Raw genomic sequence first — 19262 nt, 5'->3', positions numbered from 1 at the left:
GTCATTCTGAAGTTATTTGAGTGAAGCTGCGTGTCATTGAGTTGTCTGCACGCGCATGCGCATGTGATGTTTGCGCTACTCCCAAAAGCTGGTCTCTCTCTCTCTCTCTCTCTCTCTCTCTCTCTCTCTCTCTCTCTCTCTCTCTCTCTCTGTCTCTGTCTCATGGTTTACAGTAGCACCAAATCTTTCTTCTTAAATATTACATTGATAAAGTTTGAGTTTCGGTTCTGCGCGCTTTATGTTGTGACTCATCAGGACTCCGATGGAAATGCGACAGTATTTTAACATTAGATATAGATTGTGTTTGAGCTCTGGATTCATATCAGACCTCAATATCATCAGTGTCATTCTGTGCATTTCGGCCTAACTGGTAAGAGTTTTATTGTTTTAATGTTTGATTTTGCTCTTATTGTAAACGACGTCACAGCTAGCGACCCAAAGTTGCTCAGAGTTCTGCACGTGTGTGTGTGTGTGTTTAGGTCAATGTTTTCATGAGAAGTTTTCTTCTCTTTTCGGGAAGTTTTTGCTCGTATAATGAAACGTGTTCATGATGTCATCTTTAGTCAAATATTCATGGAAAGAATTAAACTCTTAGGCTTTTAACTCTTTTTTTACTGTTATTATTATACGACCAGCAGACCTTTATCAGCAGAGCTTTACTAACATTTAAAATAAGGTTGTATTAGTAAATACATTAACATGAACAATATATTTTTTCAGAATTTATTCATTTTTGTTAATGGTGTCAGTACAGTTATTCATGTTAGTTCATGGTGCATTCACTAATGTTAACAGTTTGAACTTTGATTTTAATAACATCAAAGTTAATAAATTGCTCAAATTACCATTAACCAAGATTAATAAACGCTGTACAATTATTGTTCATTAATAGTTAATGTTACATAATTCATTAATTAATAATTTATTTATTTCGATTTTGATATATGTTATATATATAAATAAAAATAGTTATACATAAACAGCATTTTTCTTAAAATGATACATGTATGTGTGTATTTATACATACATAATAATTACACACAGTACACACACAAATATATTAGGCAACGTTTGTTTTATTTACATGTGAATGCTGCAGACATTGTTTGTGTGTATCTTTCCCGATGATAATAAAGCAAAGAAATGTTTTTGTTGTTGATGTTTTCAGTTTGTGTCATTATGGAGGAGGTACTGATGCGTCTGCAGACACTGACCTCAGATCAGCTGAGGGAACAGATCACAAATGCTGGACTCAAGTGTGGACCCATAACAGCCACCACCAGGAGCATCTTTGAGAAGAAATTAGCTCGAGCTCTCCTGGAGAACCAAACAGATGGAAGTGATTCAGTGAGTCATAATAAATCAGATGGCGTAGTGGAGGAGCTTCATCCGCCAATAAACGAACAGGAAATGAATCATGAAGATCCAATCACAAATAGTCCAGAGATTTCCTCAGAACATCCTTCAGTTTATTACGGAGTGTGTCCTCAACCAGACGACCCATCTGTTAAAGACGGTATGTGTAGATCTGAGATGTGGAGTGATTGAATGGTTATATTCTTGTTTTAATCATTTATATGTTTACTGTGACGATTCAGTGCACGTGTATGTGGATAAGACCAAAGCATTAAAGGCTTTGATGAAGCTGAAAGGTGCTCGATTCAAAGCCTTCAGCAGCAGAGAGTTGGCTGAAAACTTCTCTAAAGGTTTATGTGAGGATGGTGGATCACCTCATAAACTCTCACCAGAAAAACTCAAAGCATCATCTGTCACAGGTAATCCACATCACAACACATAATAACTGATGATGATGATTCAGCTCTTCACAGTAGATGAATTATAAGTTTTATTTAATGTTTGATCTCTGTAGAGAGTTTAATAAGTGTGGATGTGGAGAAAGCCAATGAATTTAAAAGTCCACGAACACAAGATCTGACAGCAAAACTCCGCAGAGCTGTGGAGACCGGAGATCAAGAGTCTTTTAATAAACTTGTTTGGGAAAATCCAAGATATCTCATTGGATCCGGTGACAATCCAACTATTGTACAGGTTTGAATGTTTACAAAGACACACCTTCACTTCATTCACTTTATCTTTTTTTGGACATGTGAAAAAATAATGCAATAAAGTATGTAATGTATATTTAAAAAAACATAAAAATGAAAATGTTTTATGGCCAAAATGCTAAAAACATAAAGCCTCAAGTTTCAATTTGTTTCAAATTTTAAGTTAAAATTGCAAATAATTAGGTTTGTGATACATTTTTAGTGGTTTTACCAACAAAGGCCACTAGGTGTCAACGGTTTGCTGCATAATCTTGTCACAAATTAATAAATTACTGCATTATTATTACTGATAAATGTTTGTAAAAACGAAAACTACGTTCTTAGAGATTTTCAATGATATATAGTTTGCCAACATTTTGAAGATTTATAATATGATATTGTGTTATGAATATATAATAATTAATATGCATTCCTATTGGGGGCGGGGTCATGTAACAAAAAACTGTCTCTACATTATTTTTTTTCCGAAATTGTGATATTACAGTCTATATGAAACTACACGCTTAGGGCTTTCCAGTGATATATATTTGTCAAGATTGTTTAGGTTTAGAATAGGATAGAGTTATAAATAAATAAAAACGTGGGCCTGTCTGTCTGTGGGCCCGTGACATTTTAGAAACCGACTTTCACTACGTCATAATTTTCCTAAAATGATGATGAAATATAAAAATTAAACTCTTAGACCTTTTTAACAATATATAGTTTGTCATGAATTCACATGCAAAACACTGAAGTAAAAGCAGGCATCCCGCTAGCAGGACAGTGTCATTTAGCAGGATTATCAATGTTTTAAGGCACACTTTTCATAAATGAATCGCTTACTCTCCCTACATAATTTATTTTATAAACACTGTTGAAATATTTATTCTAGAGGCTTAGATCCTTCCAACGATACGATATATAGTTTATCATGACTGTACATCAAAATTATTGAAGTAAACTAAGGTGTCCCGTATACGGGACAGTGACAATTAAACAGTTAACTTCAATAACTTTTAGACAAAACTTTATTTAATTTAATTATTCAGCAATAATCATCAAAGTGTCCTCTTTCAAATGAGATGAACTTTATGTTTATATTCTAAAGCGTTTGTGAATTACAGTGATTTAAGTTTGTATAGTGCATTTTCATGAGAAGGGGTGGCAGTTACAGGGTTAATTATCAAATTAAAGTTGATAAAGTACAGTAGGATTGGTTAATGTAAGGTGTTATTTTTTCAGGAGGGATGCAGGTACAATGTTTTACATGTAGCAGCAAAAGAGAATCAGTCAGAAATGAGTCGACTCATCCTGGAGACTCTTCAGAATCCACAATTCATGCGTCTGATGTTCCCCAATGATGATGAACTCATGCTGGCCCAGAGAATCACATATATACTTGATCTTTATCTCAACACGCCTGATAAAGCAGTCAGTAGTTTGTTAAAATATTTCCATACATGTTCTCTGTTTGTCTCTGTGAAGGTCTGAAGCCGCTTGTGTTTCTTTCACAGAGCAACGAGACGCCGCTACACTTTGCGTGTAAGTTCGGCTGTCCGGACGTGGTGAACGTTCTGTGTTCGCATCCGTTTACTGATAAAAACTGCAGGAACAAATATGGCCAGAAACCATCGAGTGTAAGAAACTTTTACATCTTAAACATTGATCTCTGATGTCTGGAGCTCTACAGATGCTTGTGTTGATACTTGTGTTGATTGTTCAGGTCATCTGTGAGCGGAGAAACAAAAGTAAAGAGGTGAAGCAGAAGATCGTTGCGTATTTGGAAGGTACATGAATACATTCACAACACCTCGAGTCGACTCGTCCTCTAAACATTAACACGAGTGTGGATTTGTATCACAGATAGATTTTATGTGCCGTTACTGAGAGCCACCGACAACACGCTGCATCCGGTGATCGGAGAGCCCTGGTGTCCGGGATCATCAGAGACCCCTGGGATGACAGAAGGTCCTAAAAACCCAATGATGGCCATTAAGGCATTTGTTGGCCCTTTAAACTCATCAAAGGTACTTTAGTTTTCTTTCTATCTGATTTTTGATTTGTACTACAAGAGAAAGATAAATACAAGCTTTTACGCAGGCAGAAGAGTTTCACAGATTGTGGAAAACACCGCCGCGGGACCGAGCCGGATATTTCCATCACATTTTGAAATCTGATTGGGATCAAGGTGCAGAGAGAGTGGGCAGGTGAGATCATCACAATTGAATGCAAACAATCTTCAATTCAAATGAATCTTTGGCTGTTGTGTTGACAGAGAGCTGGCACATGAACTGGGATTCCCCTGGGCTGAATACTGGGAATTTCTAAACTGCTTCATAGATTTATCCACCCAAGATGGTTTGGGAATGTTGGAGGAGTATTTGAGCGGTTGTAAGAAGGGAAAAGAGTCAAACTCTTTTCATGGAGGATCCAATGAAACGTCTACTTTAATCTGTGAGAAGTTTCAGAATGATTCTTTTAGGACGCAGGAGAACTCGTGTAAAGATGATGATGATGATGGTCAGCGGTTCCCAGTCTGTGACCTGATGCAGGAGTTTGAGAAGGTTTCTGTTCAGAAGGAGTCAGCTGATGAAGAGTCTTGGGATAAATGTAGAAGTGTGCAGACTGAAGATGATAGCTCAGAGGATTATTTCACAGCAGATGAAGATGATGATAACCTCGATGGACGATGTTCACCAGTACTCATCTCCTCCAGCAGAAGACACATTGAACTGGAGACCAGTAGCTCTTCTGGTTCCTCCTTTAAATCAACACACAGCACGTCTGATCTGCTGCCTCATACACAAGACAGTTTTATATTAGGTAAGCTTGTTTCTACTTGGGATGTCTAGTTTAAAAACTCTTTTGTAATAATATATATATATTTTTTTCTTTTAGTAAATCACCAACAAAGCTTGACAATGAGGTCCTTAAAGCATTAAATGATGTGGAAGTTGACCATCACTCGTATCCCAATATCATAAAATGGAAGAATAAGGTTTTGTCTTATCCTCCATCACAAAGACAAAGGTATTGTACATCTGTTCAACATTATCTCTTAAATGTCTTTCTCTTTCAATGTTTTTGAATGTATAATAACATTAACCCTGTTGATCCTTCAGTTGGCCGGCAGCTTCACAGATGACCAGAGACTCTGAGGGTTCAGCGGTCGGTAGATTCGACTGGTTAACCGCCTCACCCATGATCAGAAGCCCAAGTCACTTTAACCCTGAGCAGTTTATGTTCAGCTCTCCGATTAAGTCATACAGCCGTCTGTAACTTGTTAAAAAAGTTTAAAAGAGCGGGACGGTGTTTAACACATATTTGCACATAAGATGCTCTTACATGTACATTTATAATTTTAGATATTGCTTATTACAAAGCAATGCATTTGTTTTATTCTATTTTTAATTTTGCATAGAACTGGTGGTGCTTAAAAAGAAATGCATTTTTTTTTATTAAGAACTGTGTATTAATGTAAAAAGAAATGTGAAATGTATTTAAAATATAAAAGATTTTATTAAAGGGATTAAAGATTTTTTTGCTTGCCCCATTTGTTTGTTTTATGCACAAATTCACTTTTTTTTATCCAAAAACTAGACTTATTTTCTTAAGTCATTTTGCTCATAAAAACAAAATACATCTTAATTTAAAAAAATTAAATATTGGACTTAAAACAAGACAAAAATAATAAATAAGAAAGTCAGCGTAATGATGAGATGAGGAGCATGAAAGTTTGACCTCACATTGATTTCAATCTTTAACATGACCTTACTCAATATAAAATATAAAAAATCAAGGTTGTATATGTTTACAGAATGTCTATTTCTTTATAAAAGATGATTTTATGTAGAAATTTGTAAATCACAAGAAATGACTTTGAGAGCTGGGTTGACTGTAGTGTTTTTAGTAAATAAATGGTTTTACAAATGATAAATAATACGCCAATGTTAAACCATGGCTATAATAAACAACAATAGAACAAAATAAAATAAATAAATAAACTACAGTAAAACTATGGTTACTTTTCCTAAGTGAAATATGAATCACATGGCAGTGAACCACCACCAGAGGGCGCCAGTACACCATTCATAACCACAAGCTGTCATAAAATAAGATATTAGAGCTGTGAATTGTAAATGTATATCTGCTCATTGTAGTATTCTTAGGTTTTGCTAAGAGCCAATCATATGTTACTGTTTTGAGATACTGTGTTCCTATTGGCTACGTCATATGTCAATCACTCGACGTAAGCAAAGGTTTAGGAAGTTTAGTGTGTGCACTGATGCTGGAAGAGTACCGGCAATATTGTATCCTGCAAGAAGTCAATAAAACCCTCATCTAGATAATATACCGTGTGTCGGATCATCAATATATAAAGAACAACACAACATGGTGTCAGAGTGAACGGATTGCACGAAAATGGATACGTCTGGAGTCCCGATGCCCACGATGAACTGGGAAGCAACGAACCTGCCGGAAGCATGGCGCAAGTTTCAGCAGCACGCGGAGCTGATGTTCAGCGGACCGCTAAAAAAGAAGGGTGAGGATGAAAAATGTAGCTATCTTCTCCTATGGGTCGGAGAAAAAGGCCGTGATATTTTTAATACATGGTCTCTGTCTGCAGACGAAGCAAAGTTCCTAAAATCGTATTACGACCGCTTTACAGCATACGTAGAACCCAAAGCAAACGTCATATTTGCTCGTTATAAATTTCATGAGAAAATACAGGGAGATCGCGAGCCCTTCGAGCACTTTGTGACTGATTTGCGTCTGCTTGCCAAAGACTGTAATTATGCAAATAGCGACGAGATGATCCGCGATCGCATTGTTTTTGGGATACACTCACCCAAAGTGAGAGAGAAACTTTTGAATGCAGGCTCTGAATTAACACTTGAAAAAGCGATAGACATCGCTAGATCTCACGAGTTAGCTCAAGCACAGTTGAAAACCATCTCAAATAGTATGAGTACTTCACGTGAACATGCAGTGCACTCAGTTTTTCGTAGCATGCCACAAGGGGCTGTTCCAAAGCAACACAAAGCGAAACACACAAAGAAGTACAGTGAAAATCTGCAACACAGAAATGCAACCTCAGTACACCCAAAAGGATGCGGTTACTGTGGAAACAATTTTCATACTAATCGATCTCAATGTCCTGCAAGAGGAAAAGTATGCAAAATATGTGGCAAATTAAATCATTTTGCAAAAGTATGTCGTTCTAACGGTGAGAAAACTGTGCATGCAATAAGCAAAGGAATCTCAGACCAGACTGAGGAGAGTGATGATGAACTGTTTATTGACTCAGTCACACAGGGCGAACAAAGCTCAGAGACAGAACAGGCTTTTGTAAACCTTAAAGTAGGCCCTAAACAACTCGAAATCAGGTTCAAACTGGACACTGGATCCGCTGCCAACGTCATTCCCATACATGAGTATGCCAAGTTGAGTACCCATTGCACTTTACAACAGACATCTCGCCTTCTGATTGGATACGGTGGAGAACGCTTGTTGGTAAAAGGCAAATGTGACCTGAAATGCAAACACAGAGACATTGAAATGTTCATGACATTTTATGTGGTTGACACAGTTGCACCTCCTGTCATAGGTCTAAAAGGCTGCATAGACTTTGGCCTAATTAAGCTTGTACTATCGGTAACACAAACGCAGATGGAAACGCCAGTTTTGAAGGAATTTGCAGATGTTTTCAAAGGAATTGGACTGTTTCCCGGCGAGTGTACCATACACTTGGACCCAGATGCAACCCCAGTGGTCCACCCACCTAGACGCATTCCTCTCGCACTACGCAGCCGTCTTAAAGATGAGCTTGATAGCATGGAAAAGCAGGATGTTATCATTAAAGTCACAGAGCCAACTGAATGGGTTAACTCAATGGTCGTAGCGGAAAAGCCACGCACAGGACGACTACGCGTGTGCCTAGACCCGAGGGATCTCAACAAAGCTGTTAAGCGACCTCATTACCCATTGCCTACTCTTGAAGACTTAACATGCAAGCTAGCTGGTGCTCGATACTTTAGTGTTCTCGATGCCAAATCGGGCTACTGGGCTATTAAGCTCACTGAGGAGTCGTCAAAACTGACTACGTTTAACACAGTCTTTGGACGTTACCGTTTCCGACGCCTTCCATTTGGATTAATTTCAGCCCAAGATGAGTTCCAGCGGAAAATTGATGAAACGTATGAGGGTCTAAATGGGGTCATGGCCATTGTTGATGATGTTCTCATTTTTGGAAAGACAAAAGCAGAGCATGATGAGAACCTACTTGCAATGCTCCAGCGTTCCAGACAGAGAGGAGTCAAGCTCAACCCAGAAAAAAGCATCATCTGTGCGACAGAGGTGAGCTACTTTGGACATCTACTCACTGCTGATGGGGTAAAGCCCGACCCTAAAAAAGTCGCTGCTGTAAGAGACATGGAGCCCCCAAAAGACAAAGGAGAACTCGAGACTGTGCTGGGTATGATCAATTATCTCTCTAAATTTGCACCTGGCCTTGCTGATGTCAATGCACCACTACGTCAGCTCCTGAAGGAGTCTAGTGAGTTTGTTTGGGATGCCCAACATGAAAAAGCTTTCAAGAAAATAAAAGATTTGCTCACAAGTGAACCAGGCCCAGTCTTAGCATATTTTGACCCTGTCAAAGAGCTCAGGTTACAGGTCGACGCCTCCAAGTATGGGCTCGGGGCAGTTTTGCTGCAAGATGAAAGGCCGATTGCGTATGCATCGAAGTCCCTCTCTGAAAGTGAAATCAATTATGCTCAAATTGAAAAGGAGCTTTTTGCAGTGCTATTTGGCTGTAAACGTTTCCACCAATACATCTATGGCCGCCACATCATTATCGAGAGTGACCACAAGCCCCTGGAGTCAATCATGAGGAAACCTCTGGCATCAGTTCCTCCAAGGCTACAGAGAATGATCCTTCAGCTGCAGAAATACAACTTCACCATCGTACATCGACCAGGCAAGGACATCCCTGTGGCCGACACGCTCTCAAGAAAGTCACTTTCTGACCAAGACATGAGCCTTACTGAAGGCATGGACATCCAAGTGCACACTGTGTACAGCAGTCTTCCTGTCAGTGACTCAAAGCTGGAGGAAATTAGAGTTGAAACAGAAAAGGACCCTCAGTTTCAGAAACTAAAGGAAGTCATACAAAATGGATGGCCTGAGGAAAAGAAAAAATGCCCCATGATTGTGACAGAATTCTGGAATCACCGCGATGAGCTTTCATACCTGCATGGTATAATCTTCAAAGGTGAAAAGATCGTAATGCCCACAAGTTTTCGGTCAGATATGTTATCGCGTGTACATGCCAGTCACCTAGGCATTGAGAAATGTAAGCAGAGAGCCCGTGACATCATGTTTTGGCCTGGGATGGGAAAAGAAATAGAGAGCATCATTAGCAAATGTTCAATCTGCCTCACATATCGCCCTTCCAACACCAAGGAGCCCATGATTAGTCACAAAATCCCAGATAGGCCATGGCAAATAGTGGCTACCGATTTGTTTACCTGGAACAATGAGGACTATTTGGTGACAGTTGATTACTACAGCAGATATTTTGAGCTGGACAGACTTCACAGCACAACTTCTGCTGCGGTTATACACAAGCTGAAAGCTGCCTTCGCACGACATGGGATCCCAGAGACCGTCATCTCAGACAACGGCCCTCAGTATAGTTCTGGTGAGTTTGCATCTTTTGTTAAAGCATGGGAATTCACACATACCACCACAAGCCCATATTATCCGCAAAGTAACGGATTGGCAGAGAAATCTGTGCACACTGCAAAAATGTTGTTGGAAAAGGCAAAGGCTGATGGAGGTGACCCGTACCTCAGTCTCCTGGAATATCGAAACTGCCCGGTTGATGGTTTTAAATCCCCGGCTCAGCTGTTAATGAGTCGCCGCCTCCGATCAACCCTTCCCAATACCAATCAGCAGCTCCTACCAAAGGTCATCAGCTGTAAAGATGTCAGAGCAAAAAGGCTGCACAAACAACAGCGCCAAAAGAGCTATTATGACAGATCAGCTAGACCCTTACCTCAGCTCACAGAAGGACAGGCAGTCAGAGTACAGGAACGAGGATACTGGAAGCCAGCTACCATCATTAAACCAGCCAATACTGAGAGATCATATCACGTGTGTACGTCTGATGGACAGGAATACCGACGAAACAGACGTCATCTCCTGAACGTACCAGAACCGCACATAAATGACTCTAATCAGGTTTTAGGTGATACCGATAAGGAGCCTTGTACAACATCTGAAAATGACATTTCAGATACTCCTGAGCACACCGATGTTTTTTCCAAACCCACCGGTTACAGAACCAGATACGGACGACAGATTAAACCCAGAAATATTCTGGATTTGTGAATGTACAAGGGTGTAGGCGGATCGCTGCCCTTTCAATTGAAGAATGTATACTGTTCATTATAGTGTTATATGTAAATGCTTTCAATATGTTAGCGCTGAAAGTAATTGTTCACATTGTTATTTTGAATGCATAATAATTTAATTTTTTTCCTGTAATGTGAACAATAATATTTTGTCTCATTTAGAAAAAGGGGGATGTAGTATTCTTAGGTTTTGCTAAGAGCCAATCATATGTTACTGTTTTGAGATACTGTGTTCCTATTGGCTACGTCATATGTCAATCACTCGACGTAAGCAAAGGTTTAGGAAGTTTAGTGTGTGCACTGATGCTGGAAGAGTACCGGCAATATTGTATCCTGCAAGAAGTCAATAAAACCCTCATCTAGATAATATACCGTGTGTCGGATCATCAATATATAAAGAACAACACAACACTCATAAAAACAAACACACCGTTTAGATATACACAACATTTATGTCAAGTTAATAATTTCATCAAACTTTATTGAAATTCTTAGGAATTTTGATGCGCGGACTAAACCACGCCCACTGAGACCCCACCCACGTATAAAGTGATGGAGCGCTCGAGCTCGATAGTTTTATTTGACTTCTAGTGATGAAGAAGAAGAAGATGAAGACTGTGGTCTGTCTGACAACAAAAGTTTGATTGATTGATTGATTGATTGATTGACAGATGATCCAGGATGCGCGGGAGCGCGTACGCGCCTGTGACCGCTGCTGTGCTGCTGCTCGTGACTTCATCAACTCTGTTCTTCGTTTTTACGTAAGTCGTTATTCGTTCTTTAAATGATTTCTTCTGGTTGTCATGATTGTTGTTGTTTTTAGTACTAAATGATCTCATGTTACTCAGTAGTGTGTTTTTATTTACAGCATTGAGTGACACGTATCTGTATAAAGTTTAATTCATCAGACACACACATCAAACTTTTATACCATCTAACATCCAGGATTTGTATTTTCTGGCTTCTTGTTATTATTTTCCTTGCATGTTGAGTATTTTTGTGCTGTTGTGGTTTATTGATTGAAATGATGTGAGTGAAGTTTGTCCCAGTTTCAGTGTGACGTCACCAGCATCAGCAGGCGGGTCAGGAAGAGAAGGATTAGGATTTGATCCACTAGCTGGTTTCTCTTCCAGTGGTGTTCATCAAATGTTTGACCTTCACTGAATGAGTTTAAACTCACATCTGTCATCATAGATCTGTGTGTGTGTGTGTGTGTGTGTGTGTGTGTGTGTGTGTGTGTGTGTGTGTGTGTGTGTGTGCGTGCGTGCGTGCGTGCGTGCGTGCGCGCGTGCGAGAGGTTTTCTTGATTTAATGAGAACTTTAAAATAGATCAGTTTGTGTGATCAAACCTGTGACCCTGGTGTTGTTAGCACAATTCTCTACTAACAGGTTAGTTACAGTATTAGTAAAATTGACTGATGACATCACACCTTTAAATGCAGTTATAAAGTCCTGGATGTTGATTGGTAGATTATATAGGAAGAGTTATGATGAAGTGAATCACATGTTTAACATTAGTTTACATCTACTAGTAGAAGATGACACTTAACTTTAGATCAGTTTCTTCATATTTTCACAGTACTAGTTATAATATAGTTATACTGATGTGTTATAATATTCACAGACACTTCTCTTTACTTTATTGCTTCCATTGAACTGCATGTGAATGAGGATGAGTTTATTTCTGATTGTGTTAATAGATAATAATATACTGTAATGAATATCAGTCTCTATCTCTGTGTTGGAGGGCAGATGGTCACGTCTTTGTGTTAATCCTTTGATAAGAAATTAGGATGTTGAAGAGAAAAGCTTTTGTCCTCAAACAGAAATCACTGACCTGAATTCAGTGAAGAGCTCAATTCTTCATGAATATCAGACGTATGTGTTGTGTTTGCAGAAATATATCAGGTGTGTTGTGTGATGTATCTGTAATGTAAGAACATACAGAAGAGATGTGAGATTCATTCTGATGACTTTCATGATGATGATAATAAGATTATAAAGTTTGATTTCTCTACAGTTTTCTCATTCTTCTCTCGTATAGTAATAATAATAGTTGAACTTCAGCAGATGATTTGTTGTTTTGTTGTGTATTATTGTGTTTGTTGTATTGTTGTGTTTGTTGTGTTGTTGTGTATTATTGTGTTTGTTGTATTGTTGTGTTTTATTGTCTCGTGTGCAGCAGACGGGGGGTTGATCTGGATTCAGTAATCTGGGGATTAGTGCCCCTCCTCTGTTTATTGAACAAAAATCTGATCTGAGTACAGTTAGAAATGTGAATGTCTACAGAAAAATGTCAGAGATCAGTAGAGGAGAGCGGGGCACTAACACTTTTTGACTTTGGCTCTATCAAATATTTGTTTTAGGTAACAAGACAGTGATTCAAATAATTTAAGGATGGATTTGGTGACTTACACACACACAACTCAGAAATAAAAAACTAGTGCTGGGCAAAGATTAATCGCATACAAAATTAAAGTGATTTTTGGCATAATATATGTGTGGTTGTTGTGTACTGTGTGTAATTATTATGTATATTTAACCACACGCACATACATATATTCATTTCAGAATTTTTATTTTTACATTTATATATCATATAAAATATATAAATAAATATATATACACATGTAAATGTTTCTTAAATACATATATGAATGTGTATGTATTTCTATATACATAATAATTACACACAGAAGCACACACTTATATCTTATGCGAAAAAATCACTTTTATTTTGTATGTGATTAATCGCGATTAATCTTTTCCCAGCACAACAAAAAAAAACATAAGATGAAGAAATTTACCTCCAAAACACTCTTTGTTCAATATCTTAACCAAAACACATCATAACTTTTCACATATTCACAGGAGATCTTCTGACAGTAAGAGAAAAAGACCAAAAGCACAGATTGATCTGCCCTGTAGAAATATATAAAGTAGCCGTGATACAATTAACCCAGCGTTTGTTTGTGCCCGCTCACCTCTATTATAGATATACATCACTAACAGGATTATAGCACATATTAGACATCAAGTCTTTCTTAAAGGTGTAGCAGAGAATTTTCTCAAATTTTAGAAAAGAACCGCCTTCTCTACTTTTTTAAAAAATGCAATTGCGCAACTCTCCTGATTGACAACTAGGAGGACCAATAGTCTTGATGATCCACCCGGAAAAAGAAGATCCTCCGCAATACCTTTAAAGGTGACATAGAATGATTGAACGGGCTATTTATCCTTGTTCTGTGATGTGACATGTAGACAAAAATTTTTTTGTTTGGGTCTGTAATGCCTTCTTAAAAACCTCTCTCAGATAGCTCTATTAGGGTGGAGGATTTTAAACAAGTGGTTTTGCACCTATTTGGCTCCCCCTACTGGCTTAACTCATTACTGATTGGCTGACTTTGCTGCCACTCAAAAAATGTAGCCAATTATTTTAAAGTGGAGGGGCAGTTAGATGCCTGTGATGTCATAAGCATCAGTTTTTCAGATTGGGCTGTTTTCTGGCTGAAATTTCTAAAAGAGGAATTTCTATGAGACTGAGATGTTTAGCATGTTTAGCACTTTTTGTATGTTTGTGAATGCGGGTAGACTACAATTATTCAATAAAGACAAGGTAAAATGGTTTTTCATTCTCTGTCCCCTTTAACTAAAACATGTACTGATGGAAATTGAGTCAATGTTATATTCTCTCTCTCTCTCTGTCACAGGTGTCCATGGCTCGCTCAGCACGTGTCTCTTACTCTTCCTTCATGTGTTGGCGTCCTCTTCCTCTTTGTCATGGCAAACTTCATACGGGCAGCGTTTATGGATGCCGGTGTGTTCCCGAGGGGTCAGTTGATGTGAATGATTGTTTTATGAGCTGCAGTCACGCATTATCAGTTAGAGATGTGCATGCATTACTGCTGTCTGAAGGTTTTCAGTCCTGTGTTTATCTTACAGCTGATGAAGATGAAGATAAAGATGATGATTTCTGTGCACCGCTCTATAAGAATGTGGAGGTGAGAGGAGTTCAGGTGCGCATGAAGTGGTGTCCCACCTGTCACTTCTACAGACCACCGAGATGTTCACACTGCAGTGTTTGTGATCACTGTGTGGAGGTGAGAGAGATGTGTGTGTGTGTGTGTGTTTTCTTTATATTAGTCTGTAAAATAATCCTTTACTTTGTGTGTTGAACTTCTATCAGGACTTTGATCATCACTGTCCATGGGTGAACAACTGCATCGGCAGACGAAACTATCGCTTCTTCCTGCTCTTTCTTCTCTCTCTGAGTCTTCATATGGTGGCTGTTTTTTCTGGTGGTCTCCTTTATGTCCTGGATCATCTGGAGAACCTGTGGCAGTTACATGCTGCTGTAACGTATCTTTCTTCTGCTGCATGAGATTTTTGTCATTTCTCATGAGCTAGAGTCACAATATTCATTATAGAGTCTCCATGTTTAAGTGCTATAATTGGGTTTTCAGTGCTTCTATCAACCTAGAAAATGTGATAAAGATCAACCCAGTAACTTAGTTTTGTTAAACCATTCTCTGCAAGCATGTAAAAAAATAGCTCATTGACATTTGTCTCCCCTTGTGATGTCATAAGTGGATCTTATTATTATAATACCGCCCCTTAATCTGCACTATCATTTGCATTTTAAAGGACACACCCAAAAACGGCACATTTTTGCTCACACCTACAAAGTGTACATTTTAACATCTTATAATAAATTATCTGTGTGGTATTTTCAAGTAAAACGTCACTTATGTACTCTGGGGACAGATTTATTTGACATCTTAAAAAATCTCATGATATGACCCCTTTAACTCAGTCCTCAGTCTGTCAGTGGTGAGCGTGTCGGGTTTTTTCTTCATTCCTGTCGCGGGTCTGACGTGTTTTCATCTTGTGCTGGTGGTAAAAGGTCGCACCACCAATGAACAGGTGAGCGAGACCCCTGTGACCTGGAGAAGATATTAAATCAAACTGAAATAATGCTGACAGATGTGATATCATTACAGGTTACTGGGAAGTTTCACGGTGGAGTCAATCCGTTTACACGCGGCTGCTTCGGCAATGTGAAGTTTGTTCTTTTCAGCCCCATAACACCGACGTGAGCGCTGAAGTTTTACCACAGTTTACTCCAAAAATTAAACTTCAGACATGATTTACTCGCTTCATGTTGATCCAAACCTGAATGAGCACAGTTGGTTTTGTGAAATTGACATCATTGTAAATCTTTTCTGTCTTTTCAATGACAGATACGCTGGAAAACTTTGGGATAAATTTCCTGTTCACATTCCGCCTCCATTGTCTCATTGTGATTCTCATCAGGTCGCTGTAAAGACTAAAGACAACAACATCCAGAAACAAATACTACCGGTAAAAGATCATTTCAGACATCATCCTCCTGTAACACATATATGTGATACATATTTAATGTGAATAGCAAATAATAAAAACAATCATTAAAGCCTTAATGAGGCATTAACTGTGAATTGCAATGCTGTTCATGAACTTTATACTCTGATCTATTAAACCACATAACTTACTCTATATTAACCTGTGATCAGTCAGCAGATTTACTTGAACATTAGTTTAAAGGTGCAGTGTCTAGATTTTGTGAATTGCAACCAACGGCTCAGCTTACCCCTCTCTTTCGAAACACATAGAGAAGCTACGGTAGCCAATAGAGGACAAACATCAATATAGTGACAAAAAAACTTTCTGTAGAGCAGTTTGTCCATTAAGGGCTACTGTAGAAACACTGTAGATAAAAACATCTCATTCTAAGGTAATAAACACATAACAGTTCATTATGTGAGGTCTTTATACATCACTGATAATATAGTGATGTAGATTATATTACATTTCTGTCATGAGAATTTACACACTGCACCTTTAACTCGTTACAGTATAGAGAAGTTTAATGTGAAAGTGCTCTCATTAATAGTTGAATAAAAAGCAATCCTCTGTGGTTTATCTTGTGTGATTTAACTCTTTCAGACTGATGAAGATGAAGTTATTTTTGATCCTGATGTCAGTCCGCCTCCACTTCCACCTAAACCAGATCCACTCGTGATGAAGAAACACTTGGCAGCGCTGGAAGGTCTGTAAGGAGATGAATCTTCTCATCTGATCTTCTCAACATCTTTATGAGCACTAAATGTTTCTGTTTTTTTTTAAGAGAGGCTGCTTCAGTCGAGGGCTAAACATCAAACCTCTCAATCATCCAGCGCTGGCTTTTATCAGATTCCCAGACATGAGGTGACAATACAACACATCCCGTTTACAGACTGAAATACTGTCTTTAGATTTATAGTACACACTACAGTAGTTTGTATACTTTTGAAGTAGACTGTTAAATATTTCATCATCTTTTAAAGTTTTTTTCATTTTATTATTTATTTATTATCGTACTGTGTTGCACTAAAAGCATTACAAAGATTTGATAAAAAATGTCATAATTAGTAAGTAATAGGCTGTTTTAAAACGCTGAAAGGGATAGTTCACCCAAAAATAAAAGTGCTGTCATCATTTACTCATTCTCATGTTGTTATCAAACCTGTATATATTTATCTGATGAACATGAAGAAAGATATTTTAAATATGTTTGTAAGCTAACCGATCATGAGCCCCATTCACTTCAATAGTAGGATAAAGAATACTATGGAAGTAAATGGGTTCCACGAAGGGTGCTCAAAATATCTTTCTTCATGTTCATCAGAAGAAATAAATGTATACAGGTTTATAACAACATGAGAATGAGTAAATGATGACAGCACTTTTATTTTTGGGTGAACTATCCCTTTAATATTAAAGCAGTTTATTTTTCTCTTTATTTATCAGTAAACCATTACACATACAGTTGTGTTTTTGTGACATACAGTATCTAATTGTGTCTGATTTAAATGCTCTGTATCAGTCCCAGAGGACTGAATGAGATGTTACAACACAGTTTTCCTTCATCTGTTTATGTAGATTGGGAAAAAGGATTCGGTTCGTGAATCCAGTCTGCTGCCGTCTGAAGATCAGAAGATGATTTCTATCCAGCGTCTGCAGTCTCCAACACTGAATCTGAACTCAATGAACGAACACTCGCTCAGTCTCCGTGCAGACAGAGTCCAGCTGCGCAGTCAGCAGACAGAAACTCTCAGTAATCGGGCCGGTAGTCTCTCCTACGACAGTCTGATCCGTCCGGCTGAAGTCACCCAGCGAAGGCTGCTTCATGTGGTCAACCAGACGCCTTTACTTCCTCTGGATCCAAATCCATCCAGGGCTCCTGATGACATGAGGGTAACGCCAGCGCGCACCTGCAGCCCGGTGTTTATGAACATAAGTCGACATTCTCCGTCACCCGTTCACTACGATAGCCTCCCTAAACCAGCGATGAGCTCTATCCAGGAGCACCGTGAGCCCGATGACAAATCCAAACCTTCTGTCGTTCTCGGATCGGACGCCAGCGTCTATGACACTCCCAGCAGACGCAGCCTGCAGTATGATTTTCGAGGGTCATCTCGTGGCCCCACACCGCCTGCGTACGGTTCACGGGAGTTTCTCCTGAGCAGCGCCGCGTACGGTTACGTCAGCAGATCTCATCTCTCTTCATCCGCCTCGCTCGGTCCGCGGACCTCCGGCTCACCGATGCATTTTAACGCAGCGCTTCAGGGTCGATCTCTCTCGCCGTCTTTCTATCATTCACTGGACCGTCAATCCCAAATCTCTTCATCCACATTACCTGCTGCTCTTCAGATCCCTCAAAACACTTTGACATTCAACACCACCTGTGAGAGAAAAGACATCAACCCAAACTGAGCGGTTTAAAACTTTACAAGAATATTTTCAGTTCATGGTTAAGTTTCATTTCAATCGAAGTCATTTTTGTACGTTTTATTGTAGTAATTATGTAGAAATGTGTGCGTTTGCTGGTGAAACATTGTAAGAAACTTGTTGTGGTATTCCCTTCATTAATTCTTTGTCTATTTGTATGTAGATTTGTATTTTTATTTAAAGGTGCAGTGTGTAAATTTTAGTGGCATCTAGTGGTGAGGTTGCGAATTGCAACCAAGGGCTCAGTCCACTGCTCAAACACATAGAAAAGCTACGGATCGCCAGAGACAACCTAGTAAAAAAAGTTTGTCCGTTAAAGGGATAGTTCACTTTGGAATCGGAGTTCTGTCATCGTTTACTCACCCTCGTGTTGTTGTGGGCCTGTATGGATTTCTTTTTTTCTGATGAACACAAAAGAAGATATTTTGAGGAATGATGGTAAACACACAGCAGTAAGTGACCATAGACTTACTTCTATAGTAGGAATAAAAAAATATGATGTAATTTAATGGGTACCGTCAACTGTGTGTTTACCATAATTTATCAAAATATCTTCTTTTGTGTTCATCAGGAAAGAGAAACTCGTGCGGGTTTGGAACAACATGAGGATGAGGAAATGATGACAGAATTTTTATTTTAAAGTGAACTATCCCTTTAAGAGCTTCTGTAAAAACATGGTGGCACAAAATGGCGACTTCTATGTAAGGTGTATATAGATAAAAACATCTCATTCTAAGGTAATAAACACATAACGGTTCATTATGAAAGGTCTTTATACACCCCTGATAATAAAGTTTTGTATATTATTTTGCATTTTTGTCAAGAGATCCTTCTAAAAAATTACACACTGCACCTTTTAATCATATTTATGTTGCATTATTTGATCTAAAAGAAGCTTGGTGGAAAATCAGTTCATTCTGTGCATTAATAAAATGCATACATTTATTTCTATGAATGAATTATTATTGCAATTAAACTTTTTCATGCATAC

The 19262-nt window shown here is 38.5% G+C and overlaps 2 protein-coding genes across 2 annotated transcripts; both read left to right on the top strand.

The window, feature by feature from the left end:
• The first annotated feature begins 128 nt into the window (after window positions 1-128).
• Window positions 129-5581, top strand: LOC129446375 (ankyrin repeat and LEM domain-containing protein 2). Its single transcript, XM_073874637.1, has 12 exons — window positions 129-370; window positions 1169-1516; window positions 1593-1775; window positions 1871-2049; window positions 3288-3476; window positions 3560-3682; window positions 3769-3832; window positions 3909-4072; window positions 4146-4252; window positions 4321-4872; window positions 4947-5075; window positions 5168-5581. Exons 2-12 carry the CDS (start codon window positions 1180-1182, stop codon window positions 5322-5324), a joined length of 2184 nt encoding a protein of 727 aa, XP_073730738.1. The 5' UTR covers window positions 129-370; window positions 1169-1179; the 3' UTR covers window positions 5325-5581.
• A 5366-nt stretch (window positions 5582-10947) lies between these two features.
• On the top strand, window positions 10948-18800 carry zdhhc8a (zDHHC palmitoyltransferase 8a). The gene is made up of 10 exons (XM_055207350.2): window positions 10948-11223; window positions 14173-14294; window positions 14405-14562; window positions 14649-14821; window positions 15283-15385; window positions 15463-15554; window positions 15703-15823; window positions 16448-16550; window positions 16629-16708; window positions 17423-18800. Exons 1-10 carry the CDS (start codon window positions 11144-11146, stop codon window positions 18254-18256), a joined length of 1866 nt encoding a protein of 621 aa, XP_055063325.2. The 5' UTR covers window positions 10948-11143; the 3' UTR covers window positions 18257-18800.
• The last annotated feature ends 462 nt before the right edge of the window (window positions 18801-19262 follow it).

The sequence above is a fragment of the Misgurnus anguillicaudatus genome, chromosome 12 (genome assembly GCF_027580225.2).
Source record: "Misgurnus anguillicaudatus chromosome 12, ASM2758022v2, whole genome shotgun sequence".
NCBI classification, from domain to species: Eukaryota; Metazoa; Chordata; class Actinopteri; order Cypriniformes; family Cobitidae; genus Misgurnus; species Misgurnus anguillicaudatus.
The sequence above is the reverse complement of the archived record's forward strand: the minus strand, read 5'-3'. Positions and strand labels throughout refer to the sequence as shown.

Coding starts and splice junctions, on each gene's coding strand:
- LOC129446375 (XM_073874637.1), top strand. CDS start 1,180: ATGGAGGAGGTACTGATGCGTCTGCAGACACTGACCTCAGATCAGCTG. Junction 1,776..1,870: donor CAAAGCATCATCTGTCACAG/GTAATCCACATC, acceptor TGATCTCTGTAG/AGAGTTTAATAAGTGTGGAT. Junction 3,833..3,908: donor GATCGTTGCGTATTTGGAAG/GTACATGAATAC, acceptor TTTGTATCACAG/ATAGATTTTATGTGCCGTTA.
- zdhhc8a (XM_055207350.2), top strand. CDS start 11,144: ATGCGCGGGAGCGCGTACGCGCCTGTGACCGCTGCTGTGCTGCTGCTC. Junction 15,386..15,462: donor GTCGCACCACCAATGAACAG/GTGAGCGAGACC, acceptor ATATCATTACAG/GTTACTGGGAAGTTTCACGG. Junction 15,555..15,702: donor TTCAGCCCCATAACACCGAC/GTGAGCGCTGAA, acceptor TTTCAATGACAG/ATACGCTGGAAAACTTTGGG.